This window comes from Diorhabda sublineata, chromosome 3, assembly GCF_026230105.1.
Source record: "Diorhabda sublineata isolate icDioSubl1.1 chromosome 3, icDioSubl1.1, whole genome shotgun sequence".
NCBI classification, from domain to species: Eukaryota; Metazoa; Arthropoda; class Insecta; order Coleoptera; family Chrysomelidae; genus Diorhabda; species Diorhabda sublineata.
In genome coordinates this window covers 30,629,136-30,655,603 of record NC_079476.1, presented here as the reverse complement: position 1 = coordinate 30,655,603, position 26,468 = coordinate 30,629,136, and the positions used below count along the sequence as shown (strand labels likewise).

The following is a 26,468-nucleotide window of genomic DNA, read 5'->3' as shown; positions in this document are numbered from 1 at the left end:
CAACTTTTGCATTCTTTTTGAGTTTCTTATCTCTACTTGAAGTAATTTTTAATTGTCTATCCCCCAACTGTCAACAATAGAAAAAAAAAATTTTTAATGAGTGTTAATGTTTTGATTTTGAATTCTTTCTTTCTATCTGCTTTATACTGCTTATACTGCTATATATATATTATGTTAGAACAACATTTTATTAATAAAGTGTCAAAGGGCTGTGGATAAGCAATCCTTGTACTATAGTAACAGATTAATTTGGTTTCACGCTAAAAAAAAATAAACGAAGCAAAATAATCGTTATAAGAAATTCATCAATTTGACTGTTTGTTTTTGTATCTCTTCTAATTACAGAGAAAAAATTGAGCAAAAAAATTTTTAAAAATTTAAAAAAAAAGTATTATATGATAAGATATATGAAAGCACAAACAATAAATTGGGCCGTACGCATCATGAGAAGAAAACTTATAAAAATGGTAAGGAAGATAATACAATGGATACCTCTATCCCCAAGAGGCAGACCTACAAATACCTGGAGCAACCAGAACAGATACCAGAGAAACTGTATCAAAAAGAACAAGAGGGATAATCTACGCCAATAAAGAATATTATAGATGCACAAAGTGCTAGCCATAATAAAAGAGATTGAACGTCATAATGAATGTATGAATGACTCTGATAGAACTTACACTTTCCATTGAATATTATTTTATTGAGATATAGAATATTTCATTAAGATTATTTCAATTTTTGATAAATTATATTGATACTGGGAGTAATGGTATTTTTAATATTACTACATGAAAAATTATGTGAATTTCACTATTAATAATAATCATTCAATTGGTAATAGTTACTTTAATGTTTTTACTGTTTTCCCAAGTATGAAAGTAGGTATTAAGTAAGGTACATAAATTTCGCATCCGTTTAAGAAAAGCAATTTATTGGTAAGGCAGACAGGTTCTCTGTCTATGTGCCTTTACTTGTCTCATACCTGGGGTTTTCATTAATTTCCGCAGATTTTATATTGCAAGCAAACTACTCAGAGAGGTGATAGCTATATTTTCATCTGTTCCTTACCAGTTGTATAATTTACTAGTACCAACTCAATATTATGGAACAAAAATTCATTAGTTAAATGGAATAACACGTGGTAAATGAAGAAAATAAGCAAAATCATAGATCTCTAAAGTTTCAAAAGAAAGAATCATAAAAAAAGATTCAAATTAAGCTACAAATAGATTTGATTATATGTTCAAGGCGAACAATGAATAATTACGTAATAATATATAATGACAACCATGACATAGATTGTGTGTTAATTAATGTGGTATAACCTTTACAAACAATATCGACATTATTTATTCAAACATGTTTTCATTAGCTATTTAATTCAAACAATAATTTCATCTGCTTTAACAAGGAAGCATCAAATACTTTATAGATTGTATCTCTATGATGAACATTTGAGAAATAGTTTGAGATTAGGTGATCTATACCTAGTCTTTCAAGAAATAAAAGGTGAATATAATAGTTTCTACAGAAGCTTAGCATCGGAAATTCATTTCCAACACTGTTTCCATCTGACTTACATTAAATATTGTGGTTATATAAAAGTAAATATCATTGATATAAAAAATCTGAAAGGCATTGGTCAACGTCTAAAAAGTATTACAATTATAAGGTGGTATAAGGGATGTTTCAAAAACAATTGACCCCGTCTTTATGATAGATTAGATAGATAACTGGAAAATAATTGTGGTTTGCTTTCTAAAAAAATGTAACGCCATTCGCAATCAAAATAATTTTGACAAATATATTGTGATTTGCGAATATATATAAACAAATTCATGAGATGCATATATATATATATATATATATATATATATATAAACTTTGAAGTGTCAACTTTTTTTTAAGTCTTTATCAAAATTTGATATTGACACTGACAATTTGATTATTTATATTGATCTATAGATCACCTCCATCATGAATATCAATGAATATGGATAAAATCAACTTAGTTCCAATAAGAAAAATTAATTTTTTTCTTTAGTTCCCACATCTCAAATATATAGCGGTAATCAATTGAATTTATTAGAATTCACAAAATAGAGCTATAAGTTTTACTTAAATTATATAAAAAAAATTAAACAAGACCCTACGAATTCTTATTAAAAACAAAATAATGATCTAATTCGATCTTGGGAAGAACAACTTTTTATTCCGCCATCAGACGCAAAAAATTGAAAATTTACAATACCTTCAATTCACCCTTTATATACTCGTACAAATATACCTACTACCATTGTGAAAAATATATTATTGAAAAAATGGGACAAAATCAAAGAATATACAGAAATACCTCCAATTGAATTTATAAAAGTTGTAGAACTCACACTTACAACAACATATTTTAAATATGAAAATGAAATATACAAACAAATTTATGGTTGTGCTATGGGAGCTGTTATAGCACAACAAAATTGGTAATGGAAGATCTTAAGGAAACGGTTCTAAGCAAACTTGATATAAATATTCCATTCTTTATCCGATATGTAGATGATTGCATTACTGCTGTACCAAAGAACCAAGTTGAAAACATAAGTGAAAAATTCAATTCTTATCATGAAAAACTTCAATTCACAATCAAGGTTGAGCAAAACAATAGAATGAATTTTATTGATTATCACATTATATAAAATTAACAATGACATAAGAACAGAATTGAATTCTAAACCAAGTTGGTCCTCAAGATATTTAAACTTCAATTCGTGTCATCCTATGTCACAGAAAAGATCAGTGGTAATAAGTTTGGCAGATAGATCTAACCAACTAAAAGATCCTGAATTTAGATGCTTAGCTATTCAAAAAGCAAAAACGGCATTGAAAGAAAATAATTATCCGAAAAAAATCATAAACAACATATTCAAAAAAAGAATATACAGACATCACAATCAATTAAAAAACAGAACAGAAACATCAAAACTTAAAACATTTTTCCCTACCATATGTACAAGTACTTTCCCAACAATTATCGAATTATTTCAATAAATATATTAGTAGTCATAGAGGACATAATACATTATCCAAATATTTCACTAAATTAACACCAAAAAACAAAAGAAGTAATATTATATATCAAGTGACATCAATTGTGAGGCTGTCTACATAAGGCAAACATCTCAGTATTTAGAAAATAGACTAAATGGTCATCAAAACGATAAAAAAATAGAACTGCATTAACGAACCATGAGATATCAAAAAACATAAAATCAATTATGAAGATTCGCAAATTCTTGAAACGGAATCTAATACACGATAAAGGGAATTTTTAGAAATGGTTCACATTCATAAGAAAGAAAAAGCAATAAATGATAAAAAAGATCTAAATAATTTAAGTGAAATTTATAGCTCTATTTTGTAAATTCTAATAAATTTAATTGATTACCGCTATATATTTGAGATGTGGGAACCAAAGAAAAAAATTAATTTTTCTTATTGGAACTAAGTTGATTTTATCCTTATTTTGATATTCATGATATCTATAGATCAACATAAATAAGCAAATTGTCAGTGTTATTATTGAACATAATTTTTTAAGGTTAATAAATAAAAGTCTTAGGTGAACATGAACACCAATTACTTTTACGCCAAAAAGTTACACTTGAAAAACTCGAATTATGATGTAATAACCGATACTGGTACAAAGTATTGATAGAGTTGTTAATTATTATTGATTAGTGAGTATTATGTGAATTGAAAACGTTTTGTCGCGTAAATTAGACCCCATCGATAAAACGGATATATTTAAAAAATTGGTGCTGAGGGTTTTCGTAAAATTTCAAAAATCTAATCTAATCAGTATAGGATCCTTTTTTCCAAATTTAAATAAGTATTGGCACTGGAACTCAAGCTGTTGTTTGTTTCATACTTAGGCCCCCAATAGCTGAGTTCCTATCATTATTTATTCAACTTACTCAACTACTTGGCAAAGCATTTTCTCTGTTATTCATTGAGAGTTATGACGTTGAGTCAATTATAATTATATTTCTATAACTTTGTTATTTGTTAAATTAGATATTGTTGTTAAAAATGTACTCAAATTTTGAATGGCTGGCATGAAGTGATGGAAAAATTATTAAAAAAATAATCATGAATTAGGTAAGTTTTTGTCAGGTAAATGAGACCTCATGGATAACCTCATCGATAAAACGTAGACATAGTAAGAAATTGGTATTTCTATTATAACTTTTTACAAAAAGGTCGGTTAACTTTGATTTTCTCTATGTTTGCCATAGAAACTTATTGATAATTATGACGATAAGTCAAAAATAATTAGATTTTTAAAAACTTTCTACTTGAATCAGATATCATTGATCAAATTCTACTGAAATGTTGAATACAATCACAGTTATGAACCTTAGACGAATGTTCAGGAAAAGTTTCAGAGAAGAAACTTACCTAATGAAAATACATTTAGAGTTATTAAACAACGTTATCGGAAAACTGAAAATGTGAGATAAAAAAAAGAATTCTGGAAGGCCAAGACCAAGAACGAGAGCCATTGAAGAAGAAAATATTATTTTCAGTTGGTGAAAATTCAAGAGTTAGGAATATTGCAAGACAAACAAATACGTCCTCTTCAAGTAGAAGCAGCTACATTCTTATCATTATAGTTAAGAGCTTTTGATAGGTGATCTACTGTTTAGAGTGAAACATTACAAGAAAGGAGAGCCCACAATCCAATTTTTTTTCTATTTATTCTTTTCACAAACATAGCCGCTTTTACGCAACGAGATATACTTAACTCTCAGAAGATTATCACATTATTAACAATTTTTGAAGTTAATGTTTAGGCAGCATGTATTGATATCACATTAAACGTGGAAATTTGATTGGTGTACCTGGATTTTTTGAATAATCTTTTACTCGAGATATTAGAAGATTCAACGCCAAACTAATGAATGTCTTCATTTTTTTGCACAATGAAGCTTCTTCGCACTTTGACGTCGTAATTTGTGTATCCATTATCGAATTCGATGGATTAGGGAAACAGGAAACAGTTTGAACACTCACTCTAATTGAATTTAGATTTCCTGTTCTCACTCTTCATCATTCGTGTGATTTTTTTGCGTAATCAATAACTTTTTTATTATCACTTTATACCAGAATCGATTAATAATTCTCATATCAAGAAATTGCTGAAACGATACAAACTATCAAAATTTACCAAGAGTCCCTTTTTAATGATCCTCAAATTCATTGATTAGAGCCGATACAAAGAAAACAAAACAAACACTAAGAACAACTGAGATGAAAACATTAAGATGCATAATAGGAAAGACTAGTTGAGACCATGTAAGAAACGAGGATATCCGGCAACAATGTAATATTCAGGATATAGTAAGATGGGGACGAGAAAGAAGAAGAAATTGGAATCAACACGTAACGAGAATGGAGGAGCAGAGACTAGCAAAGATCATAAGAGATGAAAAACCCGAAGGGAAAAGATCAAGAGGAAGACCACATAAAAGATGGCAAGATAGCTAGTCATCAGAATCACAAATAAGATTAAACATCACCCAGTAAACACAGGAAATACTAGGAGAAGTCCTTCTAAATCTTCAGAGAATGGATTAACGAAATAATAACCGACAATCACACTTCTATATTTTGACAATAACACCCAACCAAATCGCGTCGATAAAGTGCTCTTTAGCGGAATTTGAGTGCCTGAACTCAATGTAACGACCAAAATTACCCAGACTGGGGACCAACAACAATTTTAATAGAATCATCGCAGGAGTAGACTCATTAATAAAAAGTCATTGCAATAACTACAATATTCTCGAGGGTTTAACGAGATACATTGAGTGCAAAAAAGAAGTAACCAGACAACATGTTTTAGTTTTGAGTTTTGACATATTAAACATTCTAACTTATATCTCCATAGCAATCAAAAGACAAAAAGAATGTCACACAAAAACAAGTAGAAATAAAAATTATAAAAAAAAATCAAAACAGTTTTTATGTCTCTAAAACATTATGAAAAACCAATAGTAAATCAGTAGAGACCTGAAATCAAGAACATTTCGAAGCATATATATATATATATATATATATATATATATATAAATAAATAAATAAATATATATAAAAGTCTTTATCAAAATATGATATCGACACTGACAATCATTTATAGCTTTTTCGTTTTTATGAATATAAACCATTTATGTTTTTTCAATATTTCAGGGTTTGTTAATGCAGTTATATTTTTTTATCGTATTGATGACCTCTTAGTCTATTTTCTAAATACTGAGATGTCTGCCCTATGTAGACAGCGTCACAATTGGTACAAGATACTTGATATATAATATGTTTCGGATTTTAATTTAGTGAAATATTTGGTTAATATATTATGTCCTTGTACATATAGAAAAGGAAAAATGTTCTATGTTTTGATATTTGATTTCTGTTTCGTTTTCTAATTGATCCTTTTCTTGAATATATCATTTATCATTTTTTTCGGATAACTATTTTCTTTCAATGCAGTTTTTGCTTCTTGGATAGCTAAGAATCTAAATTCAGAATCTGATATTTGGATAGATCTATCAGCCAAACTTATTATCACTGATTTTTTTTGTGACATAGGATGATATGAATTGAAGTTCAAATATCTTGGGGACCAAGTTGGTTCAGAATTCAATTCTGTTATTACGTCATTGTTAATTTTATATAATGTGATAATCATTAAAATAGAATTGAATTTTTTATTTTGTTTGTTCTCAATTTGATTCTTCGGTACGGCAGTAATATCGGAAAATTTGCTTAGAATAGTTTCCTCAAGATCATCCATTACCAATTATGCTATAACACTTGAAATGGAAGCCCCCATAGCACAACCATGAATTTGCTTGTATATTTCATTTTCATATTTAAAATATAAATAAGCAAATTGTCAGTGTCAATATCATATTTTGATAAAGACTTAAAATTAGGCGAAACGTCAATTTTTTCTATTAAAATGATTAAAAAAACTAATTTTGAAACAGAAGAGACCTAAAATCAATTAAACAGATTTATATATATATATATATATATATATATATATATATATATATATATATATATTAAATAAAACGAACTGATGGGACATAAAAGTTTCTATGCACCCCTGTTTACTAATAGATAGATACACTCAGGTGACCTACGATCACTAGATTCAGAAGCGCTTGGCTTTGTAAGACTATTGCTTCAATAGTTTGGCTTGCTTCAAGCAAGCTGTCAATATTGTTAGAAAAAAAAGTTACCTGCAGGATATCTTCTAGAATCTTCTCTCACTAAATCGACACCATTTAGTAAAGCATCTTTAAATTCGTCTACGTTTTCGCATTGCGGAAATTTTCCTGAAATGCCTGTTATAACTATTTTATCGTCAACAACGGTATCCTTCATTATATAAAGATATCAAAACGATCCAGCAACAACTGATGGGTGATTAGATACTGAGCTGTTTCCAGATTTTAGTTAGCTTTTCAAATATAGACGTCATTAAGGTATTTAAAAAACTTCTTAATTCTAAATATTCGGGGTTAAAAAGTCAAATGAATAAATTTGCAGCTTTGATTAGAATGTTCATAATTACTTTTGTTATTATTTCTGAATATTTTATGTTTAATTCAATTTTCCACGCAAAAATCCTTATGAATATATGTCGAAGTATATTATTAAATCAGTCATGAGGGTACCGAATTTTTAAATTTTGTAGTGTACGGGTGTCTTGAAAAAAATCAGTGAACTATTAGATTACAAAACAAAAATAACAGATTATAAATAAATAAATGCACCCAACACTGTTTGAGGAAGCAAAGATACCAAAGGCAGAGGTGAGCAGCTACTAGAATATATTTTAACTGATAACCTTCAAATACACAATGTAGGGAACACACGAACATTTGTGACAAGTATTTTAAATCCAATAAAAGCCGATTGTGAAAAACACACAATACCAATCTCCATCAAAAGTTGATGCGCATCCACACCAGAGGGTTAGACACCCACTGATTCTGGAGTAAGATCTCAAAGAAGTATCTCTCGATACATACAAATCAAGTTGCCCATACAAAAAACGAAAACGGTAATAATGTTCCTGATAGAATGATCATCTCTTCGATTTAAGAACCGAAGTTTGGCTCTCTTTAACAGAGAAAATGTGGAGCTAAAAAACCCCCTTCACAAAGTATCGACAAAACCGGATGGGTGCTTCACGAAGGGTGGGAATTACAAAGTACAGCTCTTGCTAAAGATTCACTTTGCCTAAAGTGGCGATCCACCATAAAACAAATCAAAACTATGAGGAAATCACTACAAATCCCAAATCCTTCAAACCAATCAGCCTCTTCTCGTTTCTACTTAAAACGATTAAAAAGCTGTCGGCAACCACAGTAGAACAGAGATTGTGATGTTGAAACTTCTCTATCCTGCACTGGTACAATTTAAAGCTGGAATTCACAATGCCTGATGAACAAAGAAAACGTAGTATGTGTCTTCTAAGTCATACAGCAGAAATGAAAGTAGGGCAAGACTCCATTTCATATACTGCTAATAGGTGCTGACCATATCCCCACTTATGTGGAGTTTAGTAGTAGACTAACTCTAATGCAGCATATCCAATATCGTATCTTTAGCTAATTATTGGAAAGTAAGATATGATCAACTTTATTTTACATATCTGTATCTGTATATTCAGAATATACTTTTTCAACTTTGTCATAATTAACAAATATTATTAAAGCATTATTAAAGATCAATTGTACCGGAATTTACGTCAGAAATTTAATTCATCTTCATGTATGTGCATTTCAAATAAGGTTTATTTTTTTAAAAGAAAGTGTTCACTTCATTTGTTATTGTTACTGACAATAACATAAAAAATAGCTCATACACTAATTCAATTTCGCTTTCAACTGATTGATTTTAAAGTAGATGTGTATTAAAAAATTGACCTTATTTACATTCATAATGAGGTTCGATCGACCACCTATAGGATTATAAACCGTATTCAGAACCAAAGATCTTTGAAAATTATTTTACATAGCACATTTGGCAAAAGGCTCATATATGTGAATGATTTATGCAAAATCAAGTTGATTTAATTGAAAATACTATTTTCAATTGCAACGCAATACTGTAGAATAGTAACAATGCGAAATTGTACATTTCCCAATCAGATTTGAGCCTACGACCATTCGACTGCATTGTTATGACCTAGCCACACAAGAGTCTACGAATTTGTGACAACATTCATAGCTGAAAATCAGATCGAACCAATGCTATATTAATATAATCAATTGATTCATCGTTTTCAGTTTGTTATATATCAATTTGAAACTGATTACGCCACCTCATAGTGAAATCAAAATTTCACTACTATATAACAAATTTCGAAGTTTTATCAAAAAGTCCTATATCATTTCGTTTCAAATACAAAGTTAATCTTTTCTCGTCATATTATTAAATATTTCAAAATTTTTTTATCTAATCCTATATTGTCATCTGAAGCAGAAAATATGCAAAATGAATAGGTTGATTAAAAGTTAAAATAATCCATCTGAAGAGACATTCTAACAAAGTAATTTAGATGAAAAGTAATAAAAATTGAATATGAAGCAAAACATTTGCAACGCTCAGCTCTACATATTAAGAAGGCTGCTAGTTACGTTTCTAGATATGTAAAATATGAGATTGCCATCATAAAGTTTGACATTTTTAATGGTGAACATACTCAGAACGTCTAAGTTGGAATTTCTGGAACCGTTGGCGATATTCATACTGAATATTACACCACCACTATTACACCAACACTAACAATTATACTGTCTGGCGCGCCTTTCTATAACCAAGTTATCGTCTTCAGAGACTGAAGAAACGACTGAACTTTTTAGTTTACCTCCAGTCTCTGAAGACGATAACTTGGTTATCGAAACGCGCATCAGACAGTATAATTGTTAGTGTTGGTGTAATAGTGGTGTAAACAGTATATTCAGTATACTCAGAACGTGTTATCATACGAGCGCTATTTCAGTTGTTTACTATTTTCCATAATTTTCGACGTGGGTTAAACCAATTTTATTATGCCGAACAACTTTTGGTGTTGAAGCACAGTCTCAAATTACCATGCTGGTTTTCAATCGTGGCCGCATTATGCTACAGGATGAATTCTGTGAAAATCGTCCAAAATCGGCTGTTGTGCCAGAAAATATCGATGCTGTGCGCGAGAGAGATATTGCAAGATCGTCAAAACAAACCGTGAGATTGAGGCATACTTGGGCATTAGTTCCACTCGGATACATTTAATATTGCATGGCTGTCGAAAGATTTATTCGCGTTGGATACTGCATAATTTCGCAAAAAATCTCGGGTCGATTGGTGTGAAGAAATGCTGAAAAAAAACAATCGAAGTATTCAAAAGCCGTCTGTAATGTCGTGATAGGCGAAGAATCATTAATCGATGCATATGAACTCAAAACTGAACAACGATCTACTGTATGGGTCTCTCAAGATGAGCCAAATCCAATAAAAGTTGTTCGCGCAGGAAGCATTTCGACGGAAATGGTGGAAAACCAATTGCAGAAGACGAATCATTTTCCACCACGACAATGCGAGCTCTAACACAAGAGTTCAAACAAGAACGTTTTTGAACAGTCAAAATATCGAATTGATGATTTATCTGCCGTACAGTCCTTGTTTGGCACTCAGTAATTGTTTCTCATTCCCGCAGATCAAAAATAAATTGCGAGGTCAACGTTTCTCTACACCTGAAGAAGCTATTAATGCGTTCAAATCACATGTTTTGGAGGTACCTCAATCGTGTAAAAACGATTACGAATCTAAATAGAGAATATTTTGAATAACAATGGAGCCACATCAAATTATAAATATATTTTTTTTGTCTATTTCAAAATTTAAGTAGAAACACTCTTATAATGTAAGGTGCATAATGAATATCTTACAATAATACTCTTTGTATGTTAAATAATTATTATTAGTTTACATGTCGTTTTCTTATATATTCTCAATAAATTTATCAAATAACATTCACCTTCTTTGTTTATTTTTGGATATTGGATGAAATATATTAAACAACAGAGTCTAGCAAAATGGCACACCGAATTTGTGGCATAATTATGAATTAAATGAAAAATTGTCTCAATTGAAATTTTTTGTATATTTTATATACTATCTAATTGTGTTCGCAACTTGTAAACTCCAGTTTGTTTCAATTGTATCACGTTGGTTTTCACAAGATATTCGAAATTAATAAATTATTTATTATTTCAGAACTAAGTGACCGTGAAAGAATTTCTTCATAGAAAATTGTTGGTTTTGGAGATACAGCAGATTTGTTTAAGATATATCCTGACAGAGCTTTTCATATATCCAAGACTACGGCATCTCGAAATTTGAGAAAATATTGAACGACTAAAGTTTTAAGAAGCAATTATGGATGAATATGATGTGAATATTACATTTATGAATAAAATTGTGGCTTCCAATGGAGCAACATTTGGCTATAACGGATTTATAAATCGACATAATTGCCGGTATTACTGGATGGAAGAAGATCATATCGTTCCCTTTCCTATCTGAAGAAATTGGGTTCAAGCACAATGGTGCCCCACCTCATTACCTTGGACTATACTTGTACACTGTATTTCCGCAGGCCTAAGAAGGATGAAGAGGTTATACAGAGGTCGGCATAAGTCAGGCAACAAATTAACATTAAGAGAAAAAAATTTTGCGTCAAAATGAAATCATAAAAAATTGAGAAATACGAAAATTGAGAAAAGAGTTACTGTAAGTGTTTAAATTGATGTCCATATAGATCCATGCATTTGCGCACCCTTTCTCAACGGAAATGCAGCTTCAGCAAAGCATGTCAAGCTGTCTGCGAAGAGTTTCAAATTCTTCTTCAATTGCAGTTCGGAAAGTGTGCTTGGCAAAAACACGGTCCTTGATAATGCCTCGCAGAAAAAAAACATACAGTGTCCGGTAACATGATCGTGCGACCCACTCAACGAATCTTCGTCTAACTGTCGATTCTCCAAAATGAACAACAGTGTACTGCTGCACATATAACGCATAGCGTGGCAAGCTCCATCCTGCATGAAATAACGGATGTTCGCGAATGTTTTGTTACCCATTTGCCCACGTGAATCTTCGAGCATTTTCCTATAACTTTGGCCCACCAGTGACCTTGAATCAACAATGAACACATAAGGATTCTGGTTGTTCAAGTACATGCAGCTATGCCAGTTAACCGTACCATTCAGTTTGAAAGCTGCTACATTCGACCACAAAATGGATCGCTGAAACTACGGATCATCTCGACTGCATCCAATCTGCGATCGAAGTCATCCTCTGGAAGTGCAGATAGTACATGCGTTTCTTCATTCATCATAAAGAAGTTACAGATACCGGTCGTCCACAACGCAAAGCGTCGGTAACAGAGCCCGTCATTAAAAATTTCTTGTACGTCTTCCTCAATGTCTAACGATTTGGTAGCTGAGAGTTTGGAAATTGTTGTTGAAATTTTCGGTAAACATGGCGCAGATACGACATAATAAAAAAAAAACTTTCTTGAATCGTGAACTTGTATCGGTTATTCATTCTGAAAATACGTCTACTCAACGAGCACGTATTAACATGAAGAAACAACTGTACCACGTATATGCTCCCTTTTAATCTTTTTCGACAGCGTGGCCAGACTTATGAGCGTTGGAGACATATGCCGACCTCTAGTCGGCAAGGTCATCTGATTTATCCCCACTCTATTTTTTCTTTAGGTCTATTTGAAGTCTAAAAGGATTAACCTCAAGCTCTCCAAGAACGGAAAGATCGAATTAGAGCCAAAGTGCAATATATATGAGACTGAAAGGATTCAAAATATGCCGAGGGCATTTTTTGACAAATTAACATACTGTCAGGCATCACAAGGTTTTCAGTTTTTTTACTTTCAATTACTGTCAATTTTGTATGCAATAAAAATTTGATGATGTTTTTTCTGTAATCCGTTATTCATTTAAATCATATCTACTCAATAAAATTATGTGTTGTTACCTGAAGACTTGATTGAATTTCTGTCCATTTCACGTAGGATATACACTTTCAAAAGAATATTCTCTTGGCTCAAGAGGCATGTTGTTACTTATATGGATATTACAAATATGCATAACTATCATGAGTATCCAGATGAAAACACATATGTAATAACTCTTCGATATTTCTATCGTAGAGCTGCCTTCTTGCCCAAGCTATTTCACCAAATCGAGTTTCTCCAAAATACACGAATTGATTCAATTATTTATTATGACGATTGAGATTGGAACATTGTTTTATATATGATCACCACCTCATTTTATTGTCAATACCCAAATAAGTGGATTGAAAAAGGGGATAATTTTCTTCAAGAATGACCACCCCACTCACCTGAATAAATACGATTACTTTCTTTGGGTTACGTTAGAAAAGTCTGTTTATTCTTCTCAAGTTGATTTCCGATAAAAACTAAGGAATCGCATTACAGTCAAATGTCATGTGTTAAGAAAAGATCATCATCAATTTTTAGAGAGAATGATTTAGTACCTAAGAGAAAATAGAGATCATTTCCAGCAGTTCCTTCAAATTATAAAAATTCGTGCTTTTGCTATAATATTATCAATTTGATTTTTCTTTGAATGGTTTTTATTCTAATGTATCAATTCTAAGGGATGCAGCTTGGTATAGAGTTAAATTACCCTCAACTGTCATATTTTTGGCTCTCCTATTCGCCTCTATTCTATGTTTGTTCTTATGTAGCCTATACAGCCTATATAGTCGTGGATTGACATTATCCAATATTTTTAAAATAAATTTTTGTAGTACGTTCTATAAAAGTGAATCTGTCTACTCCTATTAAGCCAGCGGTTCTTCTATGTACAACTCACCGAATAGGGAAGTCATGGTATCCATGTCAAGTTCAACAGGCATTGAAAATATTTACTCCTCACTTTATTAGAGTCTTTAAATCCAGCTTGCTCGTAAACAATGGAAAGAGGTGGAAGTAGTGATAATTCCGAACCCGAAAGGACTAAGACGGGTTGGTCTATTCGTTACCAATCCCATATCATAGCGTCTTATCACCAGTTTCTTACACAGAAACATTGGAGAGAGTGATAGATCAGGATTTGAAATAAAACTTGTTGGTGTTAGATATAGTTTCTTAATTTTTGCATTAGTCTCAACTATTACAAAAATGTGGGTACGGTAGCAATTAACAGCATAGTCAAAAATTATCAATCTTATTGAAACATTTCTGGAAATGAAAATAGATGCAGAATTTCATTGATTTAATTTCTTCGTTAGATTAGAAATCATTGATGTGGAATATGGTTTTGTTTTAGGATGTTATAGGAATATTTTACTTTATAGTGGTTGAATTTGGGATGTTATTTCTTTTCGGAGAAGGGTGGTGCTCACATCGTGTCTGTCGGAGGTGAAATTGAGGATTGAATGGAGAAAAATATCTCGCTGAAAAACTGAATTGAATTAGACCAAGTTGGCGTAAGGGCAGATACAGCTACGATGCATTTACTGATGAACTAGATCATCAGGTTTGGATTTGGATTTTATCTAATAGCGATAAGGAAATCGCCCACGAAGGCTAGGAAGTTTTGTTCTTAGTAGGCCGCTACTAGCATCCGAAGAGAGTGATGAGTTTCCTCTTGGGCCTCAAAGAATGTAGTCCAGTAATCTAAGTAGTGAGGAAGGTGTTTTTCACTGTAGTATCGTTTAATTCCAATACAAAGACAACTTGGAATGGGAGTTATGTGTATGTTGACATAAACAGTGGTGCTGAGTTATAATTGACACATAAGCAGCTTAAGATTTGGTTTTTACCTTATAACGAGAGGAGAATCGTCGTCGAAGGTTTCGGGAAGTCGTTGATAGGCCCCTGCTAGCATCCGAAAATGGAGATAGGAATGCTTCATGTTGGACATCGATGAAAGGGGGCTTTCTAGTAGTATAAGGAATGAACAGGGTGTTTTTCGCTGTAGTATTGTCTAATTCAACTACAAAATCGATTGGAATGGAAGTTATATGTATATTAACATAAACGGTGGTGCTGGTTCATAAGCGACACATGTATATGTAGCTTAAGATTTAGATTTCACCACGAGTGCTATCTACTAGTCTAAGTTAAGGTGTTTTTCGTTGTGGTATTGCTTATCCAAATACGAAGACTACAAGGAATGGGAATTGTTTGTATATTGTCATAAGCGTTGGTGCTGGGTCATAAGCCGCATATGTAGAAGCAGCTTGAGATGTGGACTTAACCACAAGGAAAGTTGGCTGTCTAGTAATCTAAGAGATGAAGAGGGTGTTTTTCGCTGTTGTATTGTCAGATTCGTGTACGTAGACCACTCAGAATGGGAGTTACGTGTATATTAACATAAACGAATATGCTGGGTCATAAGCGGCACATGTATAAGCAGCTTAAGATTTGAATTCACCTTACCTATAACGATAAAGGAATCCTCAAGAAACGCAAGACAATTGTATTAGTATTATATAGTATTTGAGGAGCGATAGACGTATTATGAGTATATTAAAAGATAAATAAGATAACTAGAAGTCAGGAGGGAATAAAGTTACGCGAGAAATGCTTGTGTACGGAGAAAAAAAAGTTGTAGGAAAAGATGAAAAAACTGACTAGAATAAGAGTCTGCTATGAGCTGTGATAATCTCGATCCCAAAAAAATGTGGGGAATTGCTCTGCGAAGTATCATTTAATTAAATTAGAATAAAAATAAAAGCCAAAAGAGCACAAATGTATGGAAGCATAAGAACGTTGATGACATTGATGGATAACATCTGCGCGAATATATTCATGTGAGACATAGACATTATAGAAGACAGATAACGACATGTTAGACAAAGTTAACGCAAATTACAAGAAAAATCTACGAGTGCTGAAGCACAGTAAAGGGCTGGAGCAGAAGAATTGACAATGATTTGTTCTTTAGAGGGCAAATAGTTGGAAGATCCTATACCAGATAAGGTAAAAAATAATAACTTCCGGAATGTGAATGAGAAAGCTCTATAGACTGGAGCTCATATGGTGGACAATTGAATATAAATAATTTTACATAGTAAATAAAATTGGAAGAATGTTAATAATTCATGTTATAGTGACATTGTTCCACTTGGCATACACGAACTCTAGGTACACTAAAGCAATATATTAATAATAATAAAATTGAAATAAAATCATAGAACTAATTAAATAAATTGAATTTTAACATTGAATGGGCTTAAACTGTCTGAACTTCATAATTTATTTCAATACATATTAAAATGATCTACAACATCGTTCATAAATTGTACGTACTCTCAAAGACCACTGAATTTTTTTTCCATACGAAATCTGCAATGGTATAAATAAACTCAATATATTGTAAGGTAGTGGGAATTAATTGAAGATTGATTCCAAAGATCTTTATTGGTTATTTAGAATAACGAAGAAAGACTAAAAAGCTGATTTGTTGACATCTTGTTGAAGACACGACATTGCACTTGTCCATTCGTTTGTTATTCTTGTTGAAATAAGCTACGGTATGATTTATTGTCTCATCTACCATATTTATCTGATATAGCTCTCGTTAATTACTTTCTGTTTGCAAATTCAAGAAATCGCTTGATGAAAAGCAACTTCAGACATCAGAAGAGGTTATATCTAAACTAATGTGTAAAGAACTTTATATATGTCGCGGAAATGGAAAAGTTCATTGTCTAAATATTGAGGATGGGTCTTTGTCGTTTGTAAGTATGCAGAGATATTACCAAAGAAATTTTTTCGAAAGAAATAATTTTAAGCAACAGATTTTACATTCATTTCATTCAACTACTGTTGAAAATGTTACATTCCAATGAAAATTAAGTAGCTTCTGAAAAACAAATGCAGAAATTTCTTAGCTCCAAAAATTAACATAATTTCTTCATAAACCCATAATTTCAAACGTGAGAAACTAAATTTTATAAAACTAAAGATTGGCAACAAAACTACCAATTTGGTATTAAACTATTTAAGTTAATTAAGTTGATTGCGGTAAAGAAAAAAACGAATGTTAACGTTCTTTCAAAAATTGTGAGATATTTCATAGAAAATTTGTGTGGCAAGAACCATAACATATGTACTTACAACTTAATTCCATTATCCCATATGAAAATATAATTTTGAAGATGTCACCCAAGCCAAACTCTAAATAAGAGTTAGGTATTGAGTTATCATCTTCTATTTATTTTGATCACAAAATGTAGATACGGGGAAAAAATTACACAAAATGCTGGAAACTACACTCAGAAACTTCGAATATAACATGTTTAAATCCTACAGAGATATTTTTGATCAAGTTTCGTGAGAAAGTTATTTCTAGACTGAACACATGAACCTCACATATAATCAAATCATGGTTGACTAATTAGAAGATAATTGCTTTGTGTTGGACAACTAAGTGAACTACTTGTATAGAAATTAGCTCAACAAAAAACTCTACAAACTCTACTTAGAAGTAAAAAATGATATGATGAAATGTTCAGTCAGTTTGATGGAATCCACACCCACGCTCATTAAGAATCAGAACCGCCGAAATTTCATCCATTATTGTCAGAAAATGATAAATCTAGTTTTTCGCATTTACCCACCGGTAGACCGGTGGATAAATTCGATCAGCTGACAGGTTGTTTCATTTGTCTATGGTTTTTCAAACTCAAAAATTATTTCTTTACCTCAAATGGTTAACTACTATTAATTCTCAGAGGCAATATCATTGGTAGGTTACTGAGATTTGCAGCTTTTGCACTTTTCGGCATTCAATACTTTTTAATATTGACCTGAATGAATCCGTGTGAGATGGAAAATCCTGCTCGATTAGAATTATTATCTAGAATCTATTATATCATGGAAAAATTAACACGCAAAAATGTAATGAATATGGAAAGTTCTAGTATATCATGTTTTAAATTTAAAATTTCTACCGAAAATTGAACGCGACCTTCGGAAACTGTGATCTATATCTCGTTCGGTTAGGATCTACAAACAGCTGATAGGGGATCTACCTGAACCAGGGTTAGTTTCCGAAAAGTTCTCTAGACCCTTGTGGAAAGTAGAAAGTCAGTACTCTGGTTTGATTAACAGCCAAACGCCCCGTTTTGAATGTCTAGTTTGCTTATCTCGTTTATATGAATCTTGTTGCATGATTGGTGTATAAAAAGTAGCAACATTGTACAAAATACTAAAATTACCGTTAAAAAGATCCTTTCTTCGCGCATATCGTTTTTGGTGGTGATTTGAAGGTATGTATAGGAAATTATCAAAGTTATTGCTAACGAAATAATTTTAGTTTTTTTTAGTTTATTGGAGAGTTTAAATAGAAAAACAACATTTGAAATAATTGGATTTTGTTAAAAGAAATCTTGGAAAGCATGACAATTTTTTCATGATATCAACAATGATTTTTATTTTAATTTTAGACAACACCAGGAGATCGGAAAAAGATCAAGTTTCGTTTGCCTATTTTTTTCTAGTCCTGTATGTGAAAGACCATTTTCAGAATATCTATATCTTGAGTCGTAAGCGGCTTTTTGTCAACGATACATTTCACACATACTCTTGAAGTAAATAACTAAACTGTGTATTTGATCGAGTCTAATAGAAACAACAATATCTTTTTCCTTAGTGTAACTATTCTGTAAGCTTGAATACTAAAAGGTAAAACATTAACATATTCATATTTTTTCGACCTGTTTAAAATTCAATATATATACTCAAGTTCTAAGAAACAGGGAACAATTTAACAATAAGACAATAACATTTGTAGTTGTGCTCTAAAAGGCAGAATAACGAAGAAAATGACATTGTTATTTCTGGAATATCGGGAAGATTTCCGCAGTACAACAACATAAATGATTTGAAAAAAGCTTTGTACAATGTTGTCGATCTTGTAAGCGAAAATAATGCAAGATATCCACAAGATAATCATTGTTATATATGAATTAGTTCAATATTATTGTAACGTAATATAAAAATAATAGAATTACAAATTTTGTGATAGCAAGCTCACAAACTAACTTAAAGACTTCTACAAATTTGATAGTTTAATTATTTTTTAACAAACTTCATTTAAATGAAGCCTTTTCGCTTTTGATGACAACGGATCCAATCCAAAAATTGTGAAATATTTTATATCACGTGAATTTATTGATTTAATTTTTATGCAAAACAAGCCGATTCGAAGTTTAATTACTGAAAAATTATTTATTAAATTAATGATGATTTCATACATTAATATGGACGGTCAATAACAAAAATGCGTTGACCGTCGCGTGATTAGGACGTCACCTTGCAGTCAAATGGTCGCAGGTTTAAGTCTGACTAGGAAATATGCAATTTTGCGTTTTGTCATTCTATGATAGTAGGATAATTATCTGAAAAGTTCTCATTATCAACAAGAAAATGTCAGCTCCTATCAATATAAGCTAGGAATCTTATAAGTGAGTATTTTTTTAGAGGGCAATACGTATAATCAAATGATAGTGGAGTTAAATATTGTATGTGAAGACTGCACCATCATTCAAGACCGTAAAATTTTAAGCAGCTGATTTCAAACGGCCACAGCAGCTTGACAGTTGATGAGAGTTTAGAGCTACCTAAAACTGCAATCATCCAAAAAATTCATAAATAGTATTAGACGACAGTAGGATTAGGTAACTTTGGTCACTTTCGGCCAAAGGCGTATTTGAATGAATATTTGCCAGGCCTTATTGACTTAACGCAAGTAATACAGTATTTCAATTCATAATTGTAGAGGTAACTGAGATCCACCTCTAATCTCCTAAATCGAAAAAAGACTGTCGGAAACAGGTAGAGACGGAAAAGTGATGGCTACCGTTTTTTAGGATAGTCTTGAGATTGTGTTTATCGATTATCTTCAAAAAGATTATAGATCAACCGTACGACCGTAATGTACTCTTTCAACTTTGTTGTTGTCGTCATCGACTTCTTCCATTTAAATAACTCTTAAATACCAAAATTCACGCCAAAAATTACATTTTTTAACTTCTAGTGCGATTTTTGATAAAATTGTTTAAATGAATTCTTTTATTGATCATCACATCCTGATAAAACTGATAAAATATTTTCAAGGCCGATCAAAAAAATAGCTTAATTTTTAACAGTTACTTCCAAAATGTTCTGTATTATTTCCTATGAGGTGAATTGCCAATCATTTTCTCATCTGTGGATAATCTTTAAGTTTTTAAGTATTTTTCCTAGCAATTTTTCAATCCAAGACTAATTCGAGCTTGTTTTCATCCACGTGTTTAGCTATCATTGTCCCATATTACTATGTAGTATTCTGCATTGTTGCTTATTCGATATCTCGTTTCTGAGGTTTTTTATTTCTGCTGCACATCTATATGTCTTGTAAACTGAAACTTTGCTGTATACGAACTATTTGTTTGAAAGATTCCAATTTGGAGGCTACTTTATTCATTCGATTTCTTAAATCTTTTTAGAGTCGTGCCAGTAAGACAGATCGTCGTAACCTCACGACAGGACTTTATAGTTTTTGATGCTTTTGTTTTTCAACAATGCCTAAGCCGTACATGTCCTCTGGGAAGATGTTACATCCAGTTTTTAGTCCATACGACTTTTCACTTTCTTTTGAAGAAATAAAATACTTTTGACTTCCATCAAAACAAAAAAAAGCAAAAAAAACTATTTAAAATTTTTTTTTGGTGAAAAGAACAATATTTGAACAAAAAAAAATATCTAAACTGTTATCACAAAAAACTAAGAAGAAAGACAATGAAGAGATAGAAGATTATTTGGGAATTGAGCTTATTGATGATTTATTATGTGTCTTATATATGGATAATGGAAAAAGATTGAGTTGGCGAAGTTGTGAAATGTGTTGCCAAAAAGCACATAAGTCTGTTTTTTATTTTTTATAATTTAAATAAAATTTCATCTATAATGATATGATGAACAAAGTATATTTGTTGCTGAATTGCCTTGATGTAAGATCTCTTCTGTTTGAAAATTAGATTTTAAGACAGATGAAAAATTGACGTTTTGGTATTTGAATCAGAAGAGACCTAAAATAAAGACAATTCAGCAACAAAAAAATAAAAGGGTATAAGAGGTAAAAAACTAAAGTTTATAATATTGATTTACATCTGTTGTTCGCGAAGCATGAAATCACTGAAAGATTCGATTATGGAATATATTCAAAGGACCGGAATATCTCCAATCTACCCTAAAAATAGTACCCACATGTACTTGCTCTAAGTATATATGATACTGAGTGTGTATAATTATCAGTATTGCAAACAAGGAGATGGCCTGAAGCTCTCAACTTTATGACAATCATAAGCATCGTAGTCTGTTTTAGGTACCAACTAGATCGGGAGTAATTTAAAATATTGATAAGTTTGATGCATCTTATTTCAATATCCACCTTAAACAAACTATAGTTATGGACCCTAGACATAAAATACTCCTACAAACTGTGTATGAAAGTATAATAGATGCCGGCTACAATCCTAATGAGCTTAGGGGATCTAAAATTGGTAAGTACGTCTGAAAGACATGTTTATACAAATATTTCTCAATTATAATATGTTGAATTTCTTATTTCAACTACCCACCCAATATGAAATTGAGAAGTGGTTGATGGATTGTACAATAAATAATAAAATGATCAACATGCTACGTTATGAAAATTTTCAGAAAAAAGAAATTTTCAAGTGGTTAAAGTACTTTTTTCGTTGACCGTGTATTTACATCCATCATTGACGTTCTCAAAATCATATATCAATGAACCCCATGAATGAATGATTTTCTGTTAATGATCAATTCTGAGGGTTCTCATGGTAACCAAGGAAGTCAAAATAAAACGTCAAGCCAAAACGACATTTGGTGATTAATTAATAAAATAAAATTTGTAAACTCCTTTTCTCCCCTTCAGAAAAATATGCCATCGACGGAAGAATATTGTAACCAACTCTTATATTGAAATGCGATTCTTGATCTCAAACGTTAGCGCATGAGCGTCATTTATCGCATTCATTAATCTACTTGTTGATTAAATAACTATATTTTATTAACCATCAAGATAAACATATCTTTACTCTCATATTTTATCAAACATTTTTTTAAGTTTTTTGATTAACATACGAAATTCCATTTCTAGCAGCATAAAAAATTGATTGCAGTTTCTGTGGAGCAGAGCTGATCTAATGTACAAATTTCTGCTCAATTTTCAAATAATGTTCTAAATAATTGTATTGCTTATTGCGTGAACGTAGCTATTCAGATGGGCACAGTAGCCTAGTTCTTATGGAATTTAGTCACTATAGAGCGTAATTTGGCAATTGTAGCGCGAAGAAAATGAGTCGAGGAGTTTGAAGAGACCGAATCAACACCTGATAAACCAAAATCCGGGCGTCCAAGGTCTGTAGAAAAGGTAGACAGTGTTACTCGGTCTGGTCGTGACGAGACAGACTTTTCTAATCCGAAGCTTGCTGTTGCTTTAAACTTAGATAGATCCTAGATCCTCATTATTTCACATTTTACATAATGATTAAGCACCCTTACAGAATTCAATTGGTGTAAGAGTCAGTCAATTCAGTTATGAACTGCAACTGTGGATGTCTGCCACAAGTTTGTAAAATAATTCGTTGCAAATTGATCTTCAGAAGAGGTGGCATAAATTGGTTTTCACGCTGTCCCGATTTAACACCTATTGACTTTTACCTCTAGAGTTATATCAAACCTAAAGCTTACGCTAAAAAATCTACTTTTCTGGCACAATTAAAAGAAAAACACAAAATGGTAGTCATTACGAAAAATACCTTCCGAGTCGTCATAGGCAATTTTAATGCTCAATTGAATAAATGCCGTGGGCGCAACGGTTTACATTTGGACGATATTATTTTTGGAAAACTAATTCCTAAGCAATGTATTTGAAAATATTTTTATATTTTTAATGAACTCATTACTTTTCTAATTTTTTTTGAATGTGAACTAAATAGTTTCACTAATACTCACTGCTCGCATTTTACCGAGACAGTTTGATTTCTATTTTTATTATTTGCTGAGGTTGATCTGAATCATCCCAAAGAAATTGGCCTCGCACTTTGAAGTTACAAAAATTTTGAAGAGTGTTCCAGGTCATTATAGATGTGGCATAGGGCTGAAAATAAAACTTTTAAAGAAAATTTAAGAAAAACCATATATAGCGCCCAAAAAATGTATCTATATAGATATATATACAGGGCTAATATCATCAACAGTGAAATTTTATGGTTAGATCAACCCTGATTAACCCACCACAAGGTCGCCTTCTAATTACCAAATTCATATTTTTAAACTGAAGGGTAGCAAAGGAGAATTGATTCTTTTCCAAATTTTGAGCTTCACTGAGGCCCTATAACTTCTCAATGATGAAACTTAGTACAAAGGTAAATTACCACTAATCCTCATATTTTGGGCTCCTCTAAAAGCTTTTCCACGAATGTTGAATTAATATGATTAAAAATTAAAAAAACTACTTTCAAAATGACAATAGACATAAATATTGTGTTTGTTGATTTCTGTTAATATTAATTATATTAATTAATATTTATTATATCAAATTGAGATCCGTCCAATTTAAGGTTATATTAGTTTAGGTAGTTACAAATGTCCGTAAATTCTATAGAACTCGTTCTTATAAAATCTAAGTTCGTCGATATGAATTCAATTTCTACTTCAAAAAAAAGCCCAGATGGGGTACGTTGATTCCCAATTGAGGGTAGTTATGGTATGTAGATGTTATTATAAAATATTTTTAATTGAAAATATTTATATTTAATTTGAAAAGCCTTAAAAATAACGAAAATAATTAAATTTGGAGAAGAAAACTCACAAATTGTATTTGTAACACACTTGAATCTTTGAACATGAAATACAAAATTTTATTCCTATTATATCAATTTTCGAGTAATTTTTTCAGGGGTATATGCTGCGATATCAACATTTTCTAATATAGAAACAAGAAGAAAGATAAAATGGAATGAGCACATTGACCGCATGACGGAAGAACGAATTGTGAAAATATCAAGGGACAAATCACCAGCAGGACAAAGAAGCATTGGAAGACCTAGGAAAAGATGTAGTGACAACCTCCCAGGTGACTGAGCAGAGGCAATGACGTGAAGAAAAACAGTCAATGATGCCTATACACAGCAGGAAGAAGAAGAAGTAGAAGAAGAAGCAATAATGACCAAGTCCGAAAATGGATATGGAAATATCGGTATTTGTCTAGGTATATGCGTTTACTAGTGCTCTTAATGATATGAAATCAGGAGAAACTGAAGGAGCTATTGTACGTGTGACTAACTTAATTTTTCATCCTTGTTGAACACGTGAATTCGATAGATGATTGACGTATGCTGAACTACAATTCTATTACAGAAAAATATCAATCATAACCGGTAATATAAAAAAAATATTGAAATAAATTACTATTACTAATTTGTCAAGATAATAGAAAAATAAAAACATGCGTCTCATTCTAGAATCCCTTTCTAGTCGCATTTAAAAAATTTATTATATCTGACATCCCTTTGGTAGCTATATTTTTTTCTTCACTTTGCGTCGTTTTATACTAAATCAACGACATTAGATGTGATTTTCAAGGCTAAATTCCTCAATTATTCTATTATCCTTCACCACTAATGGGAAGCTAGATTTTCTAGTCGCATAGTGTTGGCACTGAACTGTTAAAATATTTCTTAAAATCTTTGTTCAGGTTAGCTGAGGTCCGTACTGCTTTTGCCGCTTGGTTTCTCACCTCCGCTTCGATATCATTGTATCCTGATGTTTCTATGCCTATATATTTAAATTTCAATTTATATTCCCTATTCATCAATCACAAAATATAGGCAACAATCAATATCTCACAATTTAATAATTCATTTGTACATAGGCACCCTTGTCGGAGATGTAGTTGAAACTGAAGTAATTACAAAACATTTTTGTGAGAAAAGATCCGAACCATTATTGGTTGAATCCGTAAAATCCAATGTTGGACATAGTGAAGTTAGTGTAGGATTGGCTGGGATAACAAAAGTAATCTTGGTAATGGAAACTGGTGTCATATCAGCAAATTTACACACAGAAACTTTAGATGGTAATATTCCTAAAATTAGAAATGAAAAGATGAAGGTGACCATTATTCGCAAGCAAGCGATTCGCAATATTATAAAAAAATATGTTTTAAAGCTTAAATACATTTTACAACTCTTTTAAATATTTTCATTCGCTATTATTAGGAGAGTAGTACATTTCAAAAATCAGGTATTCAGATGTTTATATTTATGCAAAAGCATCAATGTTATTGTTATAATTTTATCTTGCTATAGGTAGTTACGAAAAATACAAAATGGAAGGAGGTGTTGCAGTGTTTTTGTAGTTATGGTTTTGGGTATGGGTACCAACGCGCATATAGTATTGCAGTCATATTTCTAGCTTTAGTTGATGAAATTCATAGAACAAATGATAATGGTCATCATTATAGAGGGTGAGTATGCTGAAAATATTAATGATACTGTAGATAAATGTTTTGATAGAGACAAAAATAAAGTTGAAAAAGCGTCAAATAAGTGTAACTTTGTTTTCTTCAAAAGATTAACAGAAGAGTACCTGACAAATCTAAAATGAATTTTATTGTTATATACTTTTGTAGAAACTAATGCGAATACTGAATGTGCAAGAGCTGCAGTTATACACTTCAATGTAGCTGATTCTGAACGAGTAGCAGAAAAAAATTTTTAGGAGAAGGATACGTTACTAATTAAAAATATCTATCGTGGGAAATAATTAATCACAAGGCTATTGGAGTGATTCCTTTAATACAACTTATACAAGAACAACAGTAGAGATTAAAAATGGTCAGTGCAATGAATGTTTCTTGCAGAAGTATTTGCAGAAATGTCGACAATAAAGCACAGCATGTATATAATCGGATCAACATAGACCCATAGTCGTGTGTGGTCTAAGTAAACAATTATGTACTATATACAAACTTGCTCCAGCCGTTTTCTTTAAATGCTGTTATTTTTGCTCCCCTTCATGTTGCACCTCTTTTCTCAAGTATAGTACGTATTACTCAGTCCCATGTTGCTTCAAGTCTCTTTTTTTGTTCTCACCTACTTTTGCTTCTCATACTCTCTTCACTGGACTCCAATCTTCCATTCTTTTTAAATGACCCCACCAACTCAACTGTCTTTGCTCAAAGAGACATAAATTCCAGATCTTGTCATATTTGGTAATTTGTTAATATATCCTTTTTTATAATACTCCTGAAATGCCTCCAATATTTTATATTTGC

General features: G+C 31.5%; 1 protein-coding gene across 1 annotated transcript in view; it reads right to left on the bottom strand.

The window, feature by feature from the left end:
• LOC130441328 (fatty acid synthase-like) overlaps positions 1-7,541 on the bottom strand; it is a 56,632-nt gene extending 49,091 nt beyond the window's left edge. The window contains exon 1 of the mRNA XM_056774950.1: positions 7,305-7,541. Within this exon, the coding sequence (XP_056630928.1) occupies positions 7,305-7,449 (145 nt within the window). The 5' untranslated portion in view covers positions 7,450-7,541. The remainder of the gene's footprint in view (positions 1-7,304) is intronic.
• Between the last annotated feature and the right edge of the window lie 18,927 nt (positions 7,542-26,468).